This window comes from Muntiacus reevesi, chromosome 1 (genome assembly GCF_963930625.1).
Source record: "Muntiacus reevesi chromosome 1, mMunRee1.1, whole genome shotgun sequence".
NCBI lineage: Eukaryota > Metazoa > Chordata > Mammalia > Artiodactyla > Cervidae > Muntiacus > Muntiacus reevesi.
The window spans coordinates 145,024,446-145,043,711 of NC_089249.1; the positions used below are offsets into that span (position 1 = coordinate 145,024,446).

Below are 19,266 nucleotides of genomic sequence, written 5' to 3' on the forward strand. Positions count from 1 at the left end.
TATTTTTAACATAGGTGACTAGCTAGCCAAACAGTGGTATTTTACACACACAAAAACAATAATAAACACACATATGCTAGAGACAGTGCTTCCCTGGTGGCTCAGACGGTAAAGCGTCTGCCTGCAATGTGGGACACCTGGGTTCAGTCCCTGGGTCAGGAAGATCCCCTGGAGAGGGAGATGGCAACCCACTCCAGTACTCTTGCCTGGAAAATTCCATGGACTGAGGAGCCTGGCAGGCTACAGTCCATGGGGTTACCAAGAGTCGGACATGACTGTGCAACTTCACTTTCTTATGCTAGAGACAATTGCCATGAAAAAAAAAAAAAAAAAGCAAAATTAAGGGAGTGGGGAAAGGGTTCCAGAGGTGCTGCTACCTAGGGGATTATCAGGATGAATGAAATAAAAGGCTAGTGTTATACAGATTCCAGAGGAAGACCAATTGCAATTGAAAGAATAGCAAATGCAAAGGACTAAATACTGTCTTCCTTGACGTTATCACAGAGATCAATGGGGATGAACTAGAAAGACTAAAATAGACTTAAAATGGCAGTGAGTTACAGCAGAGGAAGGGACAGGAGGGTGAGGGGCCAGGACACGGAGAGCTCCAGGCCAGGAGAAGGATGTAGAATTTGTCTAAACATCTTCAAAAGTCACAAGAATATTGAGGAATAAACAGTGAAACAATCTATTAAACTGTTAAAGGATCCCTCAGGCTGCTCAGTAGAAGAAAGACTGGGAAGGGAGTTAAGGAGAGAATCAGGAAATCTGTTGGAGGCTTTACAGAATCCAGGTAAGAAATGGTGGTGGTTTTTACTAAAATGCCAAATGCATGGAGCAGTGAAAAGTGGTTCAAAATTGATTATATTTTGAATGAAGGGCTGAAACGCTTTGCCAGATGGAAAGAAGTGGATTGAGGCAAAGAAGATGAGTCAAGGATGATGCCAAGGGTCAAGTGTAAGTAAAGAAAAGACATAGAAAGTGGAACACTGTCTCAGCCCCTTGTCCACTTGACTGTTTTGTTTTCTCCATCAGCTCTACAATGTCTTTCCAAGGATAATGGATTTCCTTCCTGGTCCCCACCAACAACTCTTTAGTAACTGGGAGAAACTGAAAATGTTTGTTGCCGATGTGATTGAAAACCACAGGAGAGACTGGAATCTTGCTGAAATGAGAGACTTCATTGATGCTTATCTCCAGGAAATAGAAAAGGTGAGGGAACCTGGGTGTTTTCCTGAGTAGTGTTCTTAAAGAACAAGTGAAAGGATTCTGGTTTCTTATGCTGCTGTGACAAATCACCACAAATTTGGGGGCTGAAAACAACCAGGGCCCCTTCCTCCATCTTCAAAGCTATTGATGTAGCTTATTCTCTGCCCCCATCCTCACATCTTCTCTTTATGTTCTACTTACTTCCCCTTATAGACTCTTGTGACTATAATGGTACACTGGGATAATCTAGGATAATCCTCCCATATCAAGATCCTTAATTTCATCATATCTGCAAAGCTCCATCTGTCAAAAAGTATTCGCCCATTCCAGAGATTAGGACATTCATATGTTTGTGAGTCATTATTCAGTCTATCACAGGGGAGAAAAACAGAGGCAATATTTCACAGTGTGTATGAATATCATTAACTCAGAATTGATGATGCAATTAGAAATAAAGATGTTGGTTAAAGAGTATTTGGTTTGTGTGCATGCTCAGTCACTAAGTCATGTCCAACTCTTTGTGACCTCATGGTCTGTAGTCCACCAGGCTCCTCTGTCCATGGAATTTCCCAAAAAGAATACTGGAGAGGGTAACCATTTCATTCTCCAGGGGATCTTCCCACATCTCCTACATCGCAGGAGTAACCCATTTGGCTTGAAATCTTTGGAAAGGCCAAATCATTCCTTTAAATCTATTCTATCCTCTACCCATACATGAAAGATCTGTACACAAAGGAAAAAGAGGCATTGTTTTATTATTACTTGTCAATACCTAGTCTCCTACACTTTTCTCAAGCTTCCCAGTACAGAATACAAAAGTGAAACTGAGTCTGATGCCCAGAGTTTAGCCTCAAGTGGGAGGGACTTTTGCCTTCCTCCCTCATCCCCATGTCATCCACTTTTCAGTATTATTTGCAAAAAGCAGGAAAAAGGCTAAATTGGATGTATATCCTTTAACACAGTGAACCCCCTGGTTAATGTTCATCATTGCATCAGTGTCATCATTTTGGACTCATTAGATTGTTTGTTCCTTCCCTGGAGTTGAAAGAACGATGCATTTTTTCTGTCTCCTCTATTTCACCTAATTTTTATAGTATTCATAGAAGCATTGATTCCTCCTGAAAGGAGACTTCACTTGCTATGAGGTGTGCAGTTGTGGACAGCACACAGGGCACCGCTGACACATTGAAGCTCCCGGAGGAAGGTGGTAAAGATGCTGGAGTGCCTTTCAGAATGGCCATTGAAATCAGAGATGCTTAACTGGGGAGACCTGAGAATTGTACTTTAGTAAAATACATTTTATTCATTCTGGTGTCAGTAAAAGCATTTGTTGAGGATTTGTTATATGCCATTTCCTACTCTCATAATCCATAATGCCACTTGATGGGTGAATATTGTTATTTCCTTTTTATGGAAAAAGCAATTGAAATAGAAACAGGGTTGTGTGTGTGCTAGTCACTCACTTGTGTCTGACTCCGCAATCCCCTGGACTGTAGCCTGCCAGGCTCTTCTGTCCATGAAATTCTCCAGGCAAGAATACTGGAGTGGGTTGCCGTTTCCTTCTCCAGCGGATCTTCCTGACCCAGGGGTCAAACCCCAGGCTCCTGCATTTCAGTCAGATTCTTTACTATCTGAGCCACCAGGGAAGCCCAAATAAGTTGTGGGCCTTAGTTCAGGGCTGAGATTAAAGCCCTGGAGGTGTGGGAGTTGAACCCAGGGCCTCATGCATGCTAAGCACAAGCTCTACCACTGAGCTACACCCCAGTTATAGACATGATTAGTGGTTTAGGAATTGATCTAGTTGTACACATAGTGAATGCTGTGGCTAACGTTGGAACTGAAGGCTGTTTTTCCAATGTAATAACACGTGTGTGTATGCAGTCTCTTAGTTCTGTCCAACTCTTGTGGTCCCATGGATATAGCCCACCAGGCTACAATGAACAGAGGAGTCTGGTGGGCTACAGTCTAAGGAATTTTTCCAGAGTATGATGGGCTACAGTCCATGGTATTTTGCAGACAAGAATACTGGAGCAAGTTGCCATGTCCCACTCCAGGGGATCTTCCCAACCTAGGGATCAAACCGGTGTCTCTGGTGTCTCCTGCATTGGCAGGCAGATTTTTTACCACAAGACCCAGGATAATAACAGATTCTCTCAAATTATGGTAGTAAAATAAATTAACTGACCCGTTTTCATCCATCAAAAGTAACAAAAGCTTCCAGCACTTGAACAGGAGGATGATAATGATACTGCAGTAATAAGTTTCTGCATCCTGGGATGGCTAAAGGGAAAGTCATTTCTCCTAGAGGGAGGAGGTGTCTTCTTCCATATTCTCTCTTGAGTGAAGCCCCCTGTGCTGTGGCAACTTAGAATCATCTGAAAAGTCAATAATCACTATGCTTTCTAGCATAAAGGCAATGCTACTTCGAGTTTCCATGACGAAAACCTCATCTACAGCACCCTGGACCTCTTCCTTGCTGGAACAGAGACAACTTCAACCACCCTGCGCTGGGGGTTGCTTCTCATGGCCCTGTACCCTGAAGTCCAAGGTGAGCACATCCATGTGTGTGCCTGGATCAGGTCAGAGTGCTTCCATACATCAGTTCTTATAAATCTTAATGTTCCTAAAAGGAAAGTTGATTTATCCTCACTAATAAGATGAAATTGAGGCTCAAGAAGTTTTAGGAACTCGTAGCAGGAATGTTGTTGAGCAAGAGTTCGGTGCCAGATTTGTCTCACAACAGGGCCCACTTCCCACTCACATACCTCCCTGAGGAGTAGTCTGGAGAGCCCACTATAGCTTTAGCCATTTTGATCGTGGTTATTCCATTCCTTAGCTTAACCAGGTTTAAGGAAATTTATGGAATATTAGAATAATACAGCCTCCTCTTCTTTCCCAGAGAAAGTCCAAGCTGAGATCGACAGGGTGCTCGGCCAATCACAGAAGGTGAGCATAGCAGCTCGAGAGTCCATGCCCTACACCAACGCTGTCATCCACGAGGTGCAGAGAATTGGGAACATCATCCCCATGAACGTGCCCAGGGAGGTGACGGTGGACACCACCCTGAATGGATACCACCTGGTCAAGGTAATTAGAGGCTCACTCACAGCCTCAGATCTCCAAGTTTCTATGTTAAATGGTGTGAATCTCAACTGGAAAAGTGACATGTTTTCCTTACTTATGGGGAGAGGTATTTTTGCTGGTGGAATACTAGATTTTTTCTTTCATTTGGGATCTTCAGAAGATTAGTTCAAATATAAGTTAATAGGTGTTTTGGAGGAGAAGGGGGATTCCTAGGTAAATATGTTTATTCAAAGACTGGCTTTTCTTTGCTACGAGATTGCTCAGTGTTCTTACTCCGTGATGTGCCTTGTGAGTATTTCTGGGGACACAGCTGCAGCAATTCTCAGACAGACTTTGCTAGGAGGTCCTTTCGTTTGCCTTGGGAGAGCTTCTCACAGGATAGGGACCTGCCAGGCTTATGTTGGAAAATTCTGCTTCTTAATCCTGGGGGCAGAAAGTGTTGAATTATGAGGGACATGTGGGACCACTTGAACCAAAATCACATCAGTACTGGTGTTTCTAACATAATATTGTTTCAAGCGTTAACTCACAGCCCCTTGATGGGACTACCTCAAAAGGGAAAAGAGTCCAAGCCTGCGCTGTATTTTTTTTTTTTTTTCAAATGTTGTCAACCTCTTTCTCTCTCTCTTTTTTTTTTTTTTTAATTTTATTTTATTAGTTGGAGGCTAATTACTTCACAACATTTCAGTGGGTTTTGTCATACATTGACATGAATCAGCCATAGAGTTAAACGTATTCCCCATCCCGATCCCCCCTCCCACCTCCCTCTCCACCCGACTCCTCAGGGTCCTCCCAGTGCACCAGGCTCGAGCACTTGTCTCATGCATCCCACCTGGGCTGGTGATCTGTTTCACCATAGATAATATACATGCTGTTCTTTCGAAACATCCCACCCTCACCTTCTCCCACGGAATTCAAAAGTCTGTTCTGTACTTCTGTGTCTCTTTTTCTGTTTTGCATATAGGGTTATCGTTACCATCTTTCTAAATTCCATATATATGTGTTAGTATACTGTAATGTTCTTTATGTTTCTGGCTTACTTCACTCTGTATAATGGGCTCCAGTTTCATCCATCTCATTAGAACTGATTCAAATGAATTCTTTTTAACAGCTGAGTAATATTCCATGGGGTATATGTACCACAGCTTCCTTATCCATTCATCTGCTGATGGGCATCTAGGCTGCTTCCATGTCCTGGCTATTATAAACAGTGCTGCGATGAACATTGGGGTGCACGTGTATCTTTCAGATCTCGTTTCCTTGGTGTGTATGCCCAGAAGTGGTATTGCTGGGTCATATGGCAGTTCTATTTTCAGATTTTTAAGAAATCTCCACACTGTTTTCCATAGTGGCTGTACTAGTTTGCATTCCCACCAACAGTGTAAGAGGGTTCCCTTTTCTCCACACCCTCTCCAGCATTTATTGCTTGTAGACTTTTGGATAGCAGCCATCCTGACTGACATGTAATGGTACCTCACTGTGTTTTTGATTTGCATTTCTCTGATAATGAGTGATGTTGAGCATCTTTTCATGTGTTTGTTAGCCATCTGTATGTCTTCTTTGGAGAAATGTCTATTTAGTTCTTTGGCTCATTTTTTGATTGGGTCATTTATTTTTCTGGAATTGAGCTTCAGGAGTTGCTTGTATATTTTTGAGATTAATCCTTTGTCTATTTCTTCATTTGCTATTATTTTCTCCCAATCTGAGGGCTGTCTTTTCACCTTATTTATAGTTTCTTTTGTAGTGCAGGAGCTTTTAAGCTTCATTAGGTCCCATTTGTTTATTTTTGCTTTTATTTCCAATATTCTGGGAGGTGGGTCATAGAGGATCCTGCTGAAATTTATGTCGGAGAGTGTTTTGCCTATGTTCTCCTCTAGGAGTTTTATAGTTTCTGGTCTTATATTTAGATCTTTAATCCATTTTGAGTTTATTTTTGTGTATGGTGTTAGAAAGCGTTCTAGTTTCATTCTTTTACAAGTGGTTGACCAGTTTTCCCAGCACCACTTGTTAAAGAGTTTGTCTTTTTTTCATTGTATATCCTTGCCTCTTTTGTCAAAGATAAGGTGTCCATAGGTTCATGGATTTATCTCTGGGCTTTCTATTCTGTTCCATTGATTTATATTTCTGTCTCTGTGCCAGTACCATACTGTCTTGATGACTGTGGCTTTGTAGTAGAGTCTGAAGCCAGGCAGGTTGATTCCTCCAGTTCCATTCTTCTTTCTCAAGATTACTTTGGCTATTCGAGGTTTTTTGTATTTCCATACAAATTGTGAGATTATTTGTTCTAGTTCTGTGAAAAATACCGTTGGTAGCTTGATAGGGATTGCATTGAATCTATAGAATGCTTTGGGTAGAATAGCCATTTTGACAATATTGATTCTTCCAATCCATGAACACGGCATGTTTCTCCATCTGTTTGTGTCCTCTTTGATTTCATTCATCAGTGTTTTATAGTTTTCTATGTATAGGTCTTTTGTTTCTTTAGGTAGATATACTCCTAAGTATTTTATTCTTTTTGTTGCAGTGGTGAATGGTATTGTTTCCTTAATTTCTCTTTCTGTTTTTTCACTGTTAGTATATAGGAATGCAAGGGATTTCTGTGTGTTAATTTTATATCCTGCAACTTTGCTATATTCGTTAATTAGCTCTAGTAATTTTCTGGAAGAGTCTTTAGGGTTTTCTATGAAGAGGATCATGTCATCTGCAAACAGCGAGAGTTTCACTTCTTCTTTTCCTATCTGGATTTCTTTTACTTCTTTTTCTGCTCTGATTGCTGTGACCAAAACTTCCAACACTATGTTGAATAGTAGTGGTGAGAGTGGGCACTCTTGTCTTGTTCCTGATTTCAGGGAAAATGCTTTCAATTTTTTACCATTGAGGATCATGCTTGCTGTGGGTTTGTCATACATAGCTTTTATTATGTTGAGGTATGTTCCTTCTATTCCTGCTTTCTGGAGAGTTTTAATCATAAATGAGTGTTGAATTTTGTCAAAGGCTTTCTCTGCATCTATTGAGATAATCATATGGTTTTTATCTTTCAATTTGTTAATGTGGTGTATTACGTTGATTGATTTGCGGATATTAAAGAATCCTTGCATTCCTGGGATAAAGCCCACATGGTCATGGTGTATGATTTTTTTAATATGTTGTTGGATTCTGTTTGCTAGAATTTTGTTAAGGATTTTTGCATCTATGTTCATCAGTGATATTGGCCTGTGGTTTTCTTTTTTTGTGGCATCTTTGTCTGGTTTTGGAATTAGGGTGACGGTGGCCTCATAGAATGAGTTTGGAAGTTTACCTTCTGCAATTTTCTGGAAGAGTTTGAGTAAGATAGGTCTTAGCTCTTCTCTAAATTTTTGGTAGAATTCAGCTGTGAAGCCATCTGGTCCTGGGCTTTTGTTTGCTGGAAGATTTTTGATTACAGTTTCGATTTCCTTGCTTGTGATGGGTCTGTTAAGATCTTCTATTTCTTCCTGGCCGTATTAATGTAACACAAAGGAGGAGAAGGAAACCAATGCTTCCTTGGTTCCTAAAGCAGTCGGGACTATATGTATTCTTTCAAAACGTCTGATTCAGTTCTCAGAATAATTCTGCTATCCTCATTTTACAAATTTTATACCCAGGCTCAGAGAGTGATTAATCTTGTTTAAGAATTCTCAGTTACAAAGTGACAAGAGTTGGGTTCCAGAAACAGACTTGTTCTGAGTCCCAGGCTCACCCTTGTCTACACCACGTTCTCTCTATAGGAGGTGCTTTACTTTGACTTTAGAAGAGTCTCCCTGCAATTGTTCTCAGTGGTTCTCTGTTAAATTCCGTGTTCACAGAGGAAATTCTGCTCGCCCTCTGCCCTGCTCTCTCAGGGTCTCAGCAGACAGCTCTGCTGTGCCCCAGTGTCCTCTCTACACACCGCACATTCACAGTCTGCTTTCTCACTGCCCTGGTCCATCTCTGAGGATGCACTGCAGTTGTTCTGAGTTCCTGTGTGTGTGGGACCTGGGGTTGACCTCAAGGGAAAAACACAGGAGCTTCTCCCGTGGGCTCCCCTTGGGCTCTGTCCCTACAGAACCTGTAAATGCAGCTATTCCTGCAGCAACTGCATTTCCGATTTTCTTGCTGATTGACTATCTTGTGTGTGAAATATGAGGTCTAAAGATTTTTGCAGGTGATCTTTGCATATTCACAGCAATATATTTAACTGCAGAGAACTATCCTAGTTCAAAAGATTCATTCCAACAGTATTTTTCTGATGTAATCTTCTGTGAGACCCAGGGAACCAACTAAACCTGATTTTTATTTTATTTATTTATTTAATTTATTTTAATTTGAAGATAATTGCTTTACAATATTTTGGTGGTTTTTGCCATACATCAACATGAGTCAGCCACAGGTGCACATGTTTCACCCTATCTTGAACCCCTCTCCCACCTCCCTCCCCACACCACATCTCAGGGCTCTCCCAGGGCACCTGCTTTCTGTGTCCTGCTTCATGCATCGAACTTACACTGGGCATCTGTTTTATATATGGTAATGTACACGTTTCAATGCTATTCTCTCAAATCATCCCACCTTTGCCTTTTCCCACTGAGTCCAAAATTTTGTTCTTTACATTTGTGTCTCTTTTGCTGCCTTGCATATAGGATCATCATTACCGTCTTTCTAAATTCCATATATATGCATTAATATACTGTATTGATGTTTCTCTTTCTGACTTACTTCACTTTGTATAACAGGTTCCAGTTCCATCCACCTCATTAGAGCTGACTCAAATGTGTTCTTTATAGCTGAGTAATAGTCCATTGTGTAGTACTACAACTTCCTTATCCATTTGTCTACCAATGGACATCTAGGTTGCTTCCATGTTCTAGCTATTGTAAACAGTGCTGCAGTAAACATTGGAGTAAATGTGTGTCTTTCAATTCTGATTTCTTCTGTGTGTATACCCAGCAGTGGGATTGCTGGGTCATATGGCAGAATGGAACTGGAGAAGTCAACTTTCCTGACTTCGGCCTATACTACAAAGCTAGTCATCAAGACAGTATGGTACTGGCACAAAGACAGAAGTATAGATCAATGGAACAAAATAAAGAGCCCAGAGATAAGTCCATGGATACCTTATTTTTGACAAAGGTGGCAAAAATATACAATGGAGAAAAGATAATCTCTTTAACAGGTGGTGCTGGAAAAACTGGTCAACTACCTGTAAACAAATGAAACTAGAACACTTTCTAACACCATACAGAAAAATAAGCTCAAAATGAATTAAAGATCTAAATATAAGACCAGAAACTATAAAACTCTTAGAGGAAAATATAAGCAGAACACTCTCTGACATAAATCACAGCAAGATCCTCTAGGACCCACCTCCCAGAGTAATGGAAATAAAAACAAAAATAAACAAATGGGACCTAAGTAAACTTAAAAGCTTTTGCACAATGAAGGAAGCTATAAGCAAGGTTAATAAAGCAGCCTTCAGAATGGGGGAAAATAATAGCAAATGAAACAACTGACAAAGAATTAATCTCCAAAATATACAAGCAGCTCATGTAGCTCAATACCAGAGAAACAAACAACTCAATCAAAAAGTGGGCCAACGAACTAAACGGGCATTTCTCCAAAAAAGACACACAGATGGCCAATAAACACATGAAAAGATGCTCAACATTACTCATTAGAGAGATGCAAATCAAAACCACAGTGAGATATCATCTCACACCAGTCAGAATGGCCACCATTAAAAAGCCTATAAACAATAAATGCTGGAGAGACTGTGGAGAAAAGGGAACCCTCTTACACTGTTGGTGGGAATGCCAACTGCTACAGCCACTGTGGAGAAGTGTGGAGATTCCTTAGGCTGATTTTTAATAGCAACTGAAAAGTCACCCTGGAGGATGTCATGTGCAGTGCTGCTCCACAAAGCCCTGATATGGGAGCTCTGAAGCACTGGTTGCCAGGCTTCAGGATGCACCCCTCTATTAGCAAGTGAAACTGACTAAAAAGAAGAGAAAGGAAGATGAGGTAATGGATGCTGAGGAAAACCAGGTACATGACCAAGGATACACAATGAGAGTGATCCTCAAGTTGTGTAAGATTTAGGTCCCACAAAGCTGGCCTGGTAGATTAGCTCACGATGATGAAATAGCAGGACATCAACTTAAGTCTTCTTATGTAAACACAAAAATCACAATTATCTTCTGGGTACTCAGTTGCTCAGTCATGTCTGACTCTTTAATCCCAATGGACTGTTCCCCACTAGGCTTTTCTGTCTATGAGATTTTCTAGGCAAGATTATTGGAGTGGGTAGCCATTTCCTTCTCCAGGGATCTGCTGAATAACCATTAACAAAACTGCTGAAATGTACCAAAAAAGACACCCTAAATAGATAGCCAGTGGGAATTTGCCGTATGACTCAGGGAGCTCAAATTGGTGCTTTATAACAACAGAGAGAGGTAGGATGGGGTGGGAGGGAGGATCAGGAGGGCAGGGACACGTGTATACCTATAGTGGATACATGTTGCTGTATGGCAGAAACCCATCACAATATTGTAAAGCAACTATCCTTAAATTAAAAATAAATAAATTTTTAAAAGGATACCCTAAATCTAAAGACAAGAGGAAGCCACAAAAAGATATCAGGAGGGGTGAAATTGCAACAAAATCAACTGCCATACCCACCAGGTGCTGTGCTTAATCACTCAGTCATGTCCTTTCTGTGACCCCATGGACTGTAGCCCACCAGGCTCCTCTGTCCATGGGGATTCTCCAGGCAAGAAAACTGGAGTGGGTTGCCATGCCCACCTCCAGGGGATCGTTCCAATCCAAGGACCAAACACAGGTCTCCCACACTGCAAGCAGATCCTTTACAGTCTGAGCCACCATGGAAACCTATCCGCCAGGTGGGCAACCTGCCAACTGGAAAGCAATTATACTACAGAAGTTCTGCCACAGTAGTGAAAATCCTGAGCCCCAAGGCAGGCATTCCAGCCTAGGGGTCTGGTAACAGGAGGAAGAGCCCCCAGAGAATGTAGCTATGAAGATGAGCAGATTCTGATCTCAGGAATTCCACAGGGCTGGAAGGAAAGAGGACAGTCTTGGAGGGCACACACAAGATTGTGTGCACACCAGCACACAGGCAAATAAAGCAGTGATCTCATAAGAGGCTGGACCAAACCAACTGCTAGTATTGGAGGGTCTTCTGCAGAGGCAGGGGGCAGTACAGCTCACAGCAGGGACAAAGACTCTTAGAGTGGCAGCTCCAGCAGGTACTCATTGGCATGAGGATGCCCAGAGTCTGCCATACAAAGAGGTCTGGAAAATATTGGGAACAAATGACAAATTGAGAAACTGAAAGAGACGTGATGCAGTAAGCATGCAGGCAGAAGGCTGGTGACTCAGAGTGGGCAGGTGATGTGCCCATAATCAGAGATGGAAGCCATTGAGGGGTATCTATCAAGATCCAAATATGGTGGGGGGATAGGAGGGACATAATTAAATCATGTCCAAAGCTAACTCAGCTTTCAATGTGTCCAGCACATTGAAGGGGAAAGAAAGGATATGGATGTAGTTAGGACTAATGTAGGAGTGTGGGCAACCAAGGTAGTAACTTGGACCAGGCAGTGATGGACCTAAAATGGAGGTGATAGAATCAAGAGAAATTTCAAGTAAAATTTCCAGCCCGGTGAAGGACTGGATGAAGGGAGAATGAGGGAAAGGGAGGCATTAAGGAGGACTCCTGAGTTTCTTGCTGCATACCAGGAAGGACAGTGGCTTCTTCCACTCAGTGATCTTGTTCTATTATTAAACTTTCTGTGGAATTTACTAGGTAATGGAGGGAAGAGAATGGGAGAAACTTAGACGAATGAGACATTTTTCATGCTGGGCAAACTGCCATAGTTACCACTTTAGTAAGCAACTGGGTCAATTATAGTCTAGAACTGCCTGCCCACTGTCACATTATTCATATGTGTTTCATACATGTTCATTGATGCATATGTGTTCCCTCCCAAGTTCTACACTGGCAAGTCCCTGCAGAGATCCATTCTGCACTAAGAGCAGTCACACTTCCCTGATAAATTCCCAGCAGACAATTCCAGTCCATCACTGTCAGCTGTCCTATGGCAAAAAAAAAAAAAACATGCTAGGGATTGGGTTCAGAAGGTGGTGGGTTGGTGAGGTTGAGGGAGTTTAGGGTGCTGTCAACCCAGGTGTGGAAGTGCCGGAGGACTGCCGCCCCTCTGTACATGTATGTTGTGTGGGTCAAGTCTTGCCTGGGTCTCTTCTGCTTTCTCCAGGGATCCATGGTCCTGACCAACCTGACTGCACTGCACAGAGACCCCGCAGAGTGGGCCACGCCCGACACGTTCAATCCAGAGCATTTTCTGGAGAATGGACAGTTTAAGAAAAGGGAATCCTTTCTGCCTTTCTCAATAGGTGAGTAGTAAGAAATAGGACTGTGGGAACCCAGGACTCCTCTGTCTGCCCTTGTGTACTCGTCTCCTTGTGATGCTTTGCTTTAGATGGAACGTCTCCTGATAGCCCTGCCCAGCATGACTCACTCTTGTTGTGGTTGCACCTCAAGAGTCCATGGGCTGAGCATCCCCAGGACCCAAGCCCTGGCTTGACTCTGATGGAAATTTCAGCTTCACATTGTTATGTCCCTGCCAACATGGGGACAGAAGCTTAGCCTCCTCCTGTTACCCACAAAGAAGGTTGAAACCTTACCATCTGAGTAGAGTTTTATGTGTTCCAAGATCGTTTTAGGACCTCCCACTCACAAAAATGTAAAGTGAATAACTAAGAAAGGGATGGGGGAGCTGCCAGTAAAGGGGCTGATTGTCATTACGGGCATGACTAGGAACTCAGTGTCATGGACTTACATAGATGAGATTCTACTCTTTAAGATCTTCCTGAAGAGATCTTTTTAAATTTTGCCTTTTTAAATTCTAATAACCCTTTATAAATATAGTTACATCATTCACACGGTGCACAACCTGAAATGTATGAAACAGAATGCAGGGAACTCTCTCTCATATTTCCAAGGCAGCCAGTTCCAAAAGTTCCAGAATCTCCAAATGTTTTAACTCATAACTGTGAAATGAGTAACAAAATTCTTCATATGTACCAGATAATGAGTTATGTATTTTGTTGAAATCGTTTCAAATAGTTTCCGAAATCCTTAATTCTATAAATGTTGCCTGAGCACCTGTTATGTGTAAAATATTCATTCCTAAAGATATGAAAAATGATTCAGTAGACAAAAAGACCATGCAACTCTCATGAACCATTTGTTCCCCTGTAACCTTACAAGGTTAAAATTTGAATCACCACTTTGGGTATAAGGAAGGTAACTGAAGTTTAGCAGGGTTAGCTATGGAATATACAGTCATAAAAGTCATGGGGGACAGTCCTAGAACTGAGTGTTATTCAGGTTTATCCAATACTAATGCCCGGGTCTCTTCCTAACAGTGTCTCCTAAAACAATAACTAAATGCTACACTGAGTTGACATTCTGAAATCCATAGTAGCTTTCTTATCATTAAGTTAAATTAAATACAGATTAATTTTATGTGACAGTATCATTTTGTTGATCATGCCACAAAGGCACAGAGAGGAAGGGTCTGGAATTTGACCCCATGTAGGCATGATCCAGAGCCCAGGCTTTCCTGCTATAGGACACTGTCCTGAGTGTATTTGAACTCATTCAATTAGATCTTCTGTGTCTTTCTTCTCCAATTCTGTGCCACTTTTGCTCACACTGGGCAAGTCACATTCTAATGTGAAAGCAGAAATGAGATGTAAGAAAACCTTCTAGTCTTCCTGTCTACAAGAGCTTCAGATTTCCTATTATAGTACAAAGTTTTAGCTGTTTTAAGTGTTATAATTATTCTTCTTTAAGTTTTTGTTGTTGTTGTTGTTGTGAGAGTTGTAACACTCTTCCAATTACAGATTTTATTTGCAAGGAAATTATTTTATTTAATATGTACAGCAATCCAGTTATTAACAGTTTGACAGGAAAGAAGTCAGTATTTCCTTTCCCAATGTAAAGAAATTAGGATTTAGAGAAAGCTGTTTCTTGTCCAAGGTCATGTGCCCAAGGAATTGGCAGAAAACAGCCTAAGACTCGTTTGTTGTTTCTTTTAATTTTTTTTGTAAAGTAGAGTTGATTTACAATGTTGTGTTACTTTCAGTAGTAGAGCAAAGTGATTCAGTTATACATATATACTTATAAATATATGTGTGTGTGTGTGTGTGTGTGTGTGTGTATAGACACACACACCTTTTTTTTTTTTTAGGTTTTTTTTTCCCTTACAAGTTACTACAAAATACTGGTATACTTCCCTGAGCTGTACAGTAGGTCCTCGTTGGTTATGTGTGAAGTTCTAATCTAGCGTGCTCCCTAACACAATTAGAATGTAACACACTTACTTACTTAAAGGTCCTTCCATTTTAAGATTCCCCAAGTTCACGTCATACATATCCATTGTTATATTGCTGTATTGCAAAGGTGGTAAACTCAGTGACATAAAACGGTAAGTGCGCATTGTTGCACGAAGTCTACAGTTGAGCTGGGAGCTTGCCTGGCCTTAGCTGGGCTCTCTTGCCTGTGTAGGAGGTCAGATGCCTGAAGACTGATCTAGGACTACCTCGGCTGGGTCAGTGGGGCTCTTTTCCAAGTTTCCTCCTCCAGCAAGCTAACCCCAAAGGGGTACATGCGGATGACAAGACCCAGGAGGGAGGAAAGCACACAGTGCCTCCCGAGGGCCAGGCTGGGAACTGGCAACCATCACTCCCACTGCGTTCCAGGGCCCAAGCAGGTCATATTGTGAGCCCCGGTTCAAGGGAAAGGGAAAACAGCACAGTTTTTAATGGGAAGGGCTATGAAATCCCATTGCAGATGATGTGGGTACAGGGTGGGGGTGGGAATTGGAACAAGTGTTGCAATCAGGTAATATCACTCTTTCTGCCTGAGAAGAATGAAATTCATAGAAGGTAAGCAATTTGGGGTTTTCCTCGGCTGTGGCAGAATGCAGCCTACTTAAATAGAGTAGGAAAAACAAACCTGAAAAATGCTCTAAATCAAAAAGTCAACACTATTATTAGGTTTTTCTCCCACCAAACTCAATTTGGGGCACAGTTGCTTTGACTCATTCTTGATCCAGCACTTTGTAAAGAGAGCTTCCTTGAAGAATGGGGTGTGGAGAGCTCCCTCCCTTCTCTTGGAGAGGTGATTAGGTGTAGAAGTAGAACACACACACAGTCAGGGCAGATGGCAGAGGTATTATTGCAAACATATTTTTTTTCTTTTTTTTTTCATTTACATTTTCCCCCCTTGATGCAGCAAAGCAACAGACATCCTCATGAAAGACAAGAGACTGAATCCTCATTTTTCAAAATAATCACTGGATCATAGGAGACAAGAAGAGAAAGACCTTTTTTCAGAAACCCTAGACCAATTCTCTCATTCCTAGTGAGGTGATTGATCTAGTTATTTAGTGGGAGCACCAGGGAGAAGGTCCACAATTCCCATAGTCCAGAATGAAGTTGTAGAATCAAGTAGCTCTCCTTTTCATGATTTTAAAATCAAATTCATGTCTCCTGTATTACTCATATCTTTGTTTAGCCACATAATGTAGTTAGGAGATTATTTTACAAGTTTGACAACTGAAAATGGTGTAGGTTGGTGTGAATATTTACTCATAGCCCAGAACTGGTTACTGATGAAACAAACACGGTAGACCTGGACCCTCACTCTGTGGGTCCATTTTTGTCACAAATCTGGATTGCTCGAGAAGAATTTTCAGTATTTACAATACAGCTGGTTTGGTACCATTTGAACAAATTTCTTCATTTGCTTCATTTTTAACTGATGTCCTCACTGTACTGTTCTATTAGTGATACATAAAGAGAGCAGAGAGAGGGGAACAGAGATGATTAGAAACTGCTAGTGGGAAACACAGGCACAAAATTATATAAAAAGGACATAATTCTGAAGCATATTTTGATTTATTAGACACGTTTGCAGACATTCTCTAATCTTATTTTTCAACAACTGCTTACAGGCAGAGGACAAAATTGAGGCATACATACAATAACTATTTTTGAAGAATATTTCATGACATGGGGAAAAACCAAAGTAACAATAGCAATGCCCAGAATTAACTACAGAGAATAATCCCAGTGACGGGTATGCAGGAGAATCTTTACAAAGACAGTGAGGAAATATGTCAAATGTTAACAAGGATTTTGTCTGGATTATGGGATTACAAACATCTTTTATATCTTTATACTTCTCAGACTTTTTTTTTCATTTTTGCAGTGAACATGTATTAATTAGTGAAAAAGTAAGTCATTAAAACACCCACAAGAGAGATAATGGAGACCCGAGAAGGGTGTTGTAACCCAAGTGGGGAGGAGGGCATCATGAAGGGGAGGGGCTGGGGGAAACCTGGAAGAGATGGTGCAGAGGTGGGATGAGATAGGGTCGGCCCCGCACGGGGAGCCCATGCAGGGAGATTCCCAGTCACGATGAACGGAAACATGATGTAGAGAGAACATGCCTCATACTTGAGAAGCCTTCATCTGATGTTCACTTTCTTATACTTCTCAACAGTTTTTTTTTTAATAATGATTGAAAAATATTAAAACAGAATTTTGCTTTTTGTCTGCTTTTGTCATCATCATTTCCTAATGGATTTTTGAAAGACTTTAGGCTAGACGCCATTTGTAGGTCAACCCAGCCCCTCTCTTGTTCTGTCCACAGCCTGCATCTGCACCCTGTGCCTTACCATCCTGACCCATGAAAGTGCTGAGCTGTGCGATTGTAGATTCACTTAACTGGGCTTAGGTTTACAAGGCGGTTGCCATGAAATAAGCCAACTACATAAAGGCCCGGGGTCTATCAGGCTCTCACTTTGCTCAGGTTTTTTAAGACGTTGTAGAAGATTTCAGTCCTTGTGAGACACAGTCACCATCTGAGCAGGTAACTCATCTCATATTTTTGTATTTTAGGAAAACGGATGTGCCTTGGAGAACAACTGGCCAGGACTGAGTTGTTTATTTTCTTTACTTCACTTCTGCAAAAATTTACCTTCAGGCCTCCAGCGAATGAGAAGCTGAGCCTAAAGTTCAGAGAAAGCGTGACCAACTCCCCAGTCAGCTACCGCCTCTGTGCTATTCCTCGGGCCTGAAGTTGTCAAGAGGGGGTGGGGAAGGAAAGCAGGAAGAATGGGCCTGTCCCCCACCCCAAGGCAGGGCGCCTGCTCAGAAGTGAGGGAGCAGCATCCAGTGCCTCTAGGACAGGTCCCAGGAACTGGACTCAGAGGAAACTGGATCCAAACCCCAGCTTTACCATCTCCAGTGGGGCCTTGGACAAATCACTTGTGAGTGATTTCATTTTCATCTGGGAAATATAAGGTGGGCAATGATTTCTTCTCAAAAAGAAAAACTAATGCAAAGATCAGAGGAAATAAAGGGCTTTAAATGGCTTGGAACCCATAGAGCACATCATAAAATTCATAGTTGTGATCTACCACCTTCTGTGTCCTTCCTTAGAAATTTGCTTCTGGCTTATTTAGATGGCCTGGATCAAAGTGGTGCCAAATGGTGGTTAAGAGTTAGACGTTGGGCCCTGGGCAGCCATGGAGGTCAGCCAGAAAGGCCCTCACACTTGGTAGCACTGGGCAAGCTTATCCTGCTTCTCCCTCAGACAGGCTGCAGGGCAGGTAGATTCCTGATTGATAAGCACAGTTCTATGGAAAAGCAGTTTCTCTGGTTTACCTAAGAAAACACTACCTGACCTTGGACACCAGAGCCAAATAGAATGTCATCAAATTTAAACACACATGGAAAGCAAGTTGGGGGAAGTAAATGTGGAAATATTTTCTGACTTTAAGGTGCCTTCTTACCTTAAAACCTCCCTCGTGCATGATTTCTGAACCCCCTTATTGTTTTTAAAAACATGGTGGTTGTGATATTTTCTTAAAAATTGATTGTCACTGTGATTGACATGTATCCCCAGCCTAAACACACCTGATGAGCATTGACAGAGTATAGTATATAAGGAGACAGAAATGCAGGAATCCTGCTCAGCCCTCCTGTGTGGGTACTAAGGAGAGAAAATGCCATCAACTGGAAGGCCAGGTCCCACTGAGAGCCCATGGGGTTGGGATGCCAACCCGCATGCAGACAAGCAATGAAACCTGGTAAACTGCATTAAACCTTATAGAAGGTCTTTCTTCCTAATGCTGTTAGAATTTAAACAGCTCAGAGCAAAAAGGGCCATGAAGACATGGGGCTTTTCAATCCTGTTGCTGGGATTCAGAGAAAAACTAAATCAGTGGGCACCATTAGAAAGGAAAATAGAAATAGGGAGGGAGGGAGTGAGGGAGAGAGAGTCTGGCTGGATCTATCCTGCATCTGTCAGAGTCAACTGGAAGTCAAACAGAAATGGTTGTGCTTCCTAAAGTGCATGGGGAGGGTTTGAGCTAAACTAGAACTCACTTCATGGAAAAGAGACGGAAAAAGTGAAAACATTAGCAGACTTTATTTTCTTGCGCTCCAAGATCACTGCAGATGGTGACTGCAGCCATGAAATTAAAAGACGCTTGCTCCTTGGAAGAAAAGCTATGACATAACTAAACAGCGTTAAAAAACAAAGACATCACTTTGCCAATAAAGATCTGTAAAATCAAAGCTATGACTTTCCAATGGTCATGTACAGATGTGAAAGTTGAACCATAAACAAGGCTGCGCACTGAAGAATTGATTCTTTCACGTTGTGGTGCTGGAGAAGACTCTTGAGAGTCCCTTGGACAGCAAAGAAATCAAATTAGTCAATCCTAAAGGAAATCAACCCTGAATATTCATTGGAAAGACTGATGCTGAAGCTGAAGCTCCAATACTTTGGCCACATGATGCAAAGAGCTGACTCATTGGAAAAGACCCTGATTCTGGGAAAGGTTGAGGGGAGGAGGAGAA

General features: G+C 41.7%; 1 protein-coding gene across 1 annotated transcript in view; it reads left to right on the plus strand.

The window, feature by feature from the left end:
• Window positions 1–17,477, plus strand: part of LOC136163986 (cytochrome P450 2J2-like) — a 32,283-nt gene extending 14,806 nt beyond the window's left edge. The window contains exons 5-9 of the mRNA XM_065928804.1: window positions 1,036–1,212; window positions 3,616–3,757; window positions 4,109–4,296; window positions 12,582–12,720; window positions 17,299–17,477. Coding sequence (XP_065784876.1) covers window positions 1,036–1,212; window positions 3,616–3,757; window positions 4,109–4,296; window positions 12,582–12,720; window positions 17,299–17,477 — 825 coding nt within the window. The remainder of the gene's footprint in view (window positions 1–1,035; window positions 1,213–3,615; window positions 3,758–4,108; window positions 4,297–12,581; window positions 12,721–17,298) is intronic.
• The last annotated feature ends 1,789 nt before the right edge of the window (window positions 17,478–19,266 follow it).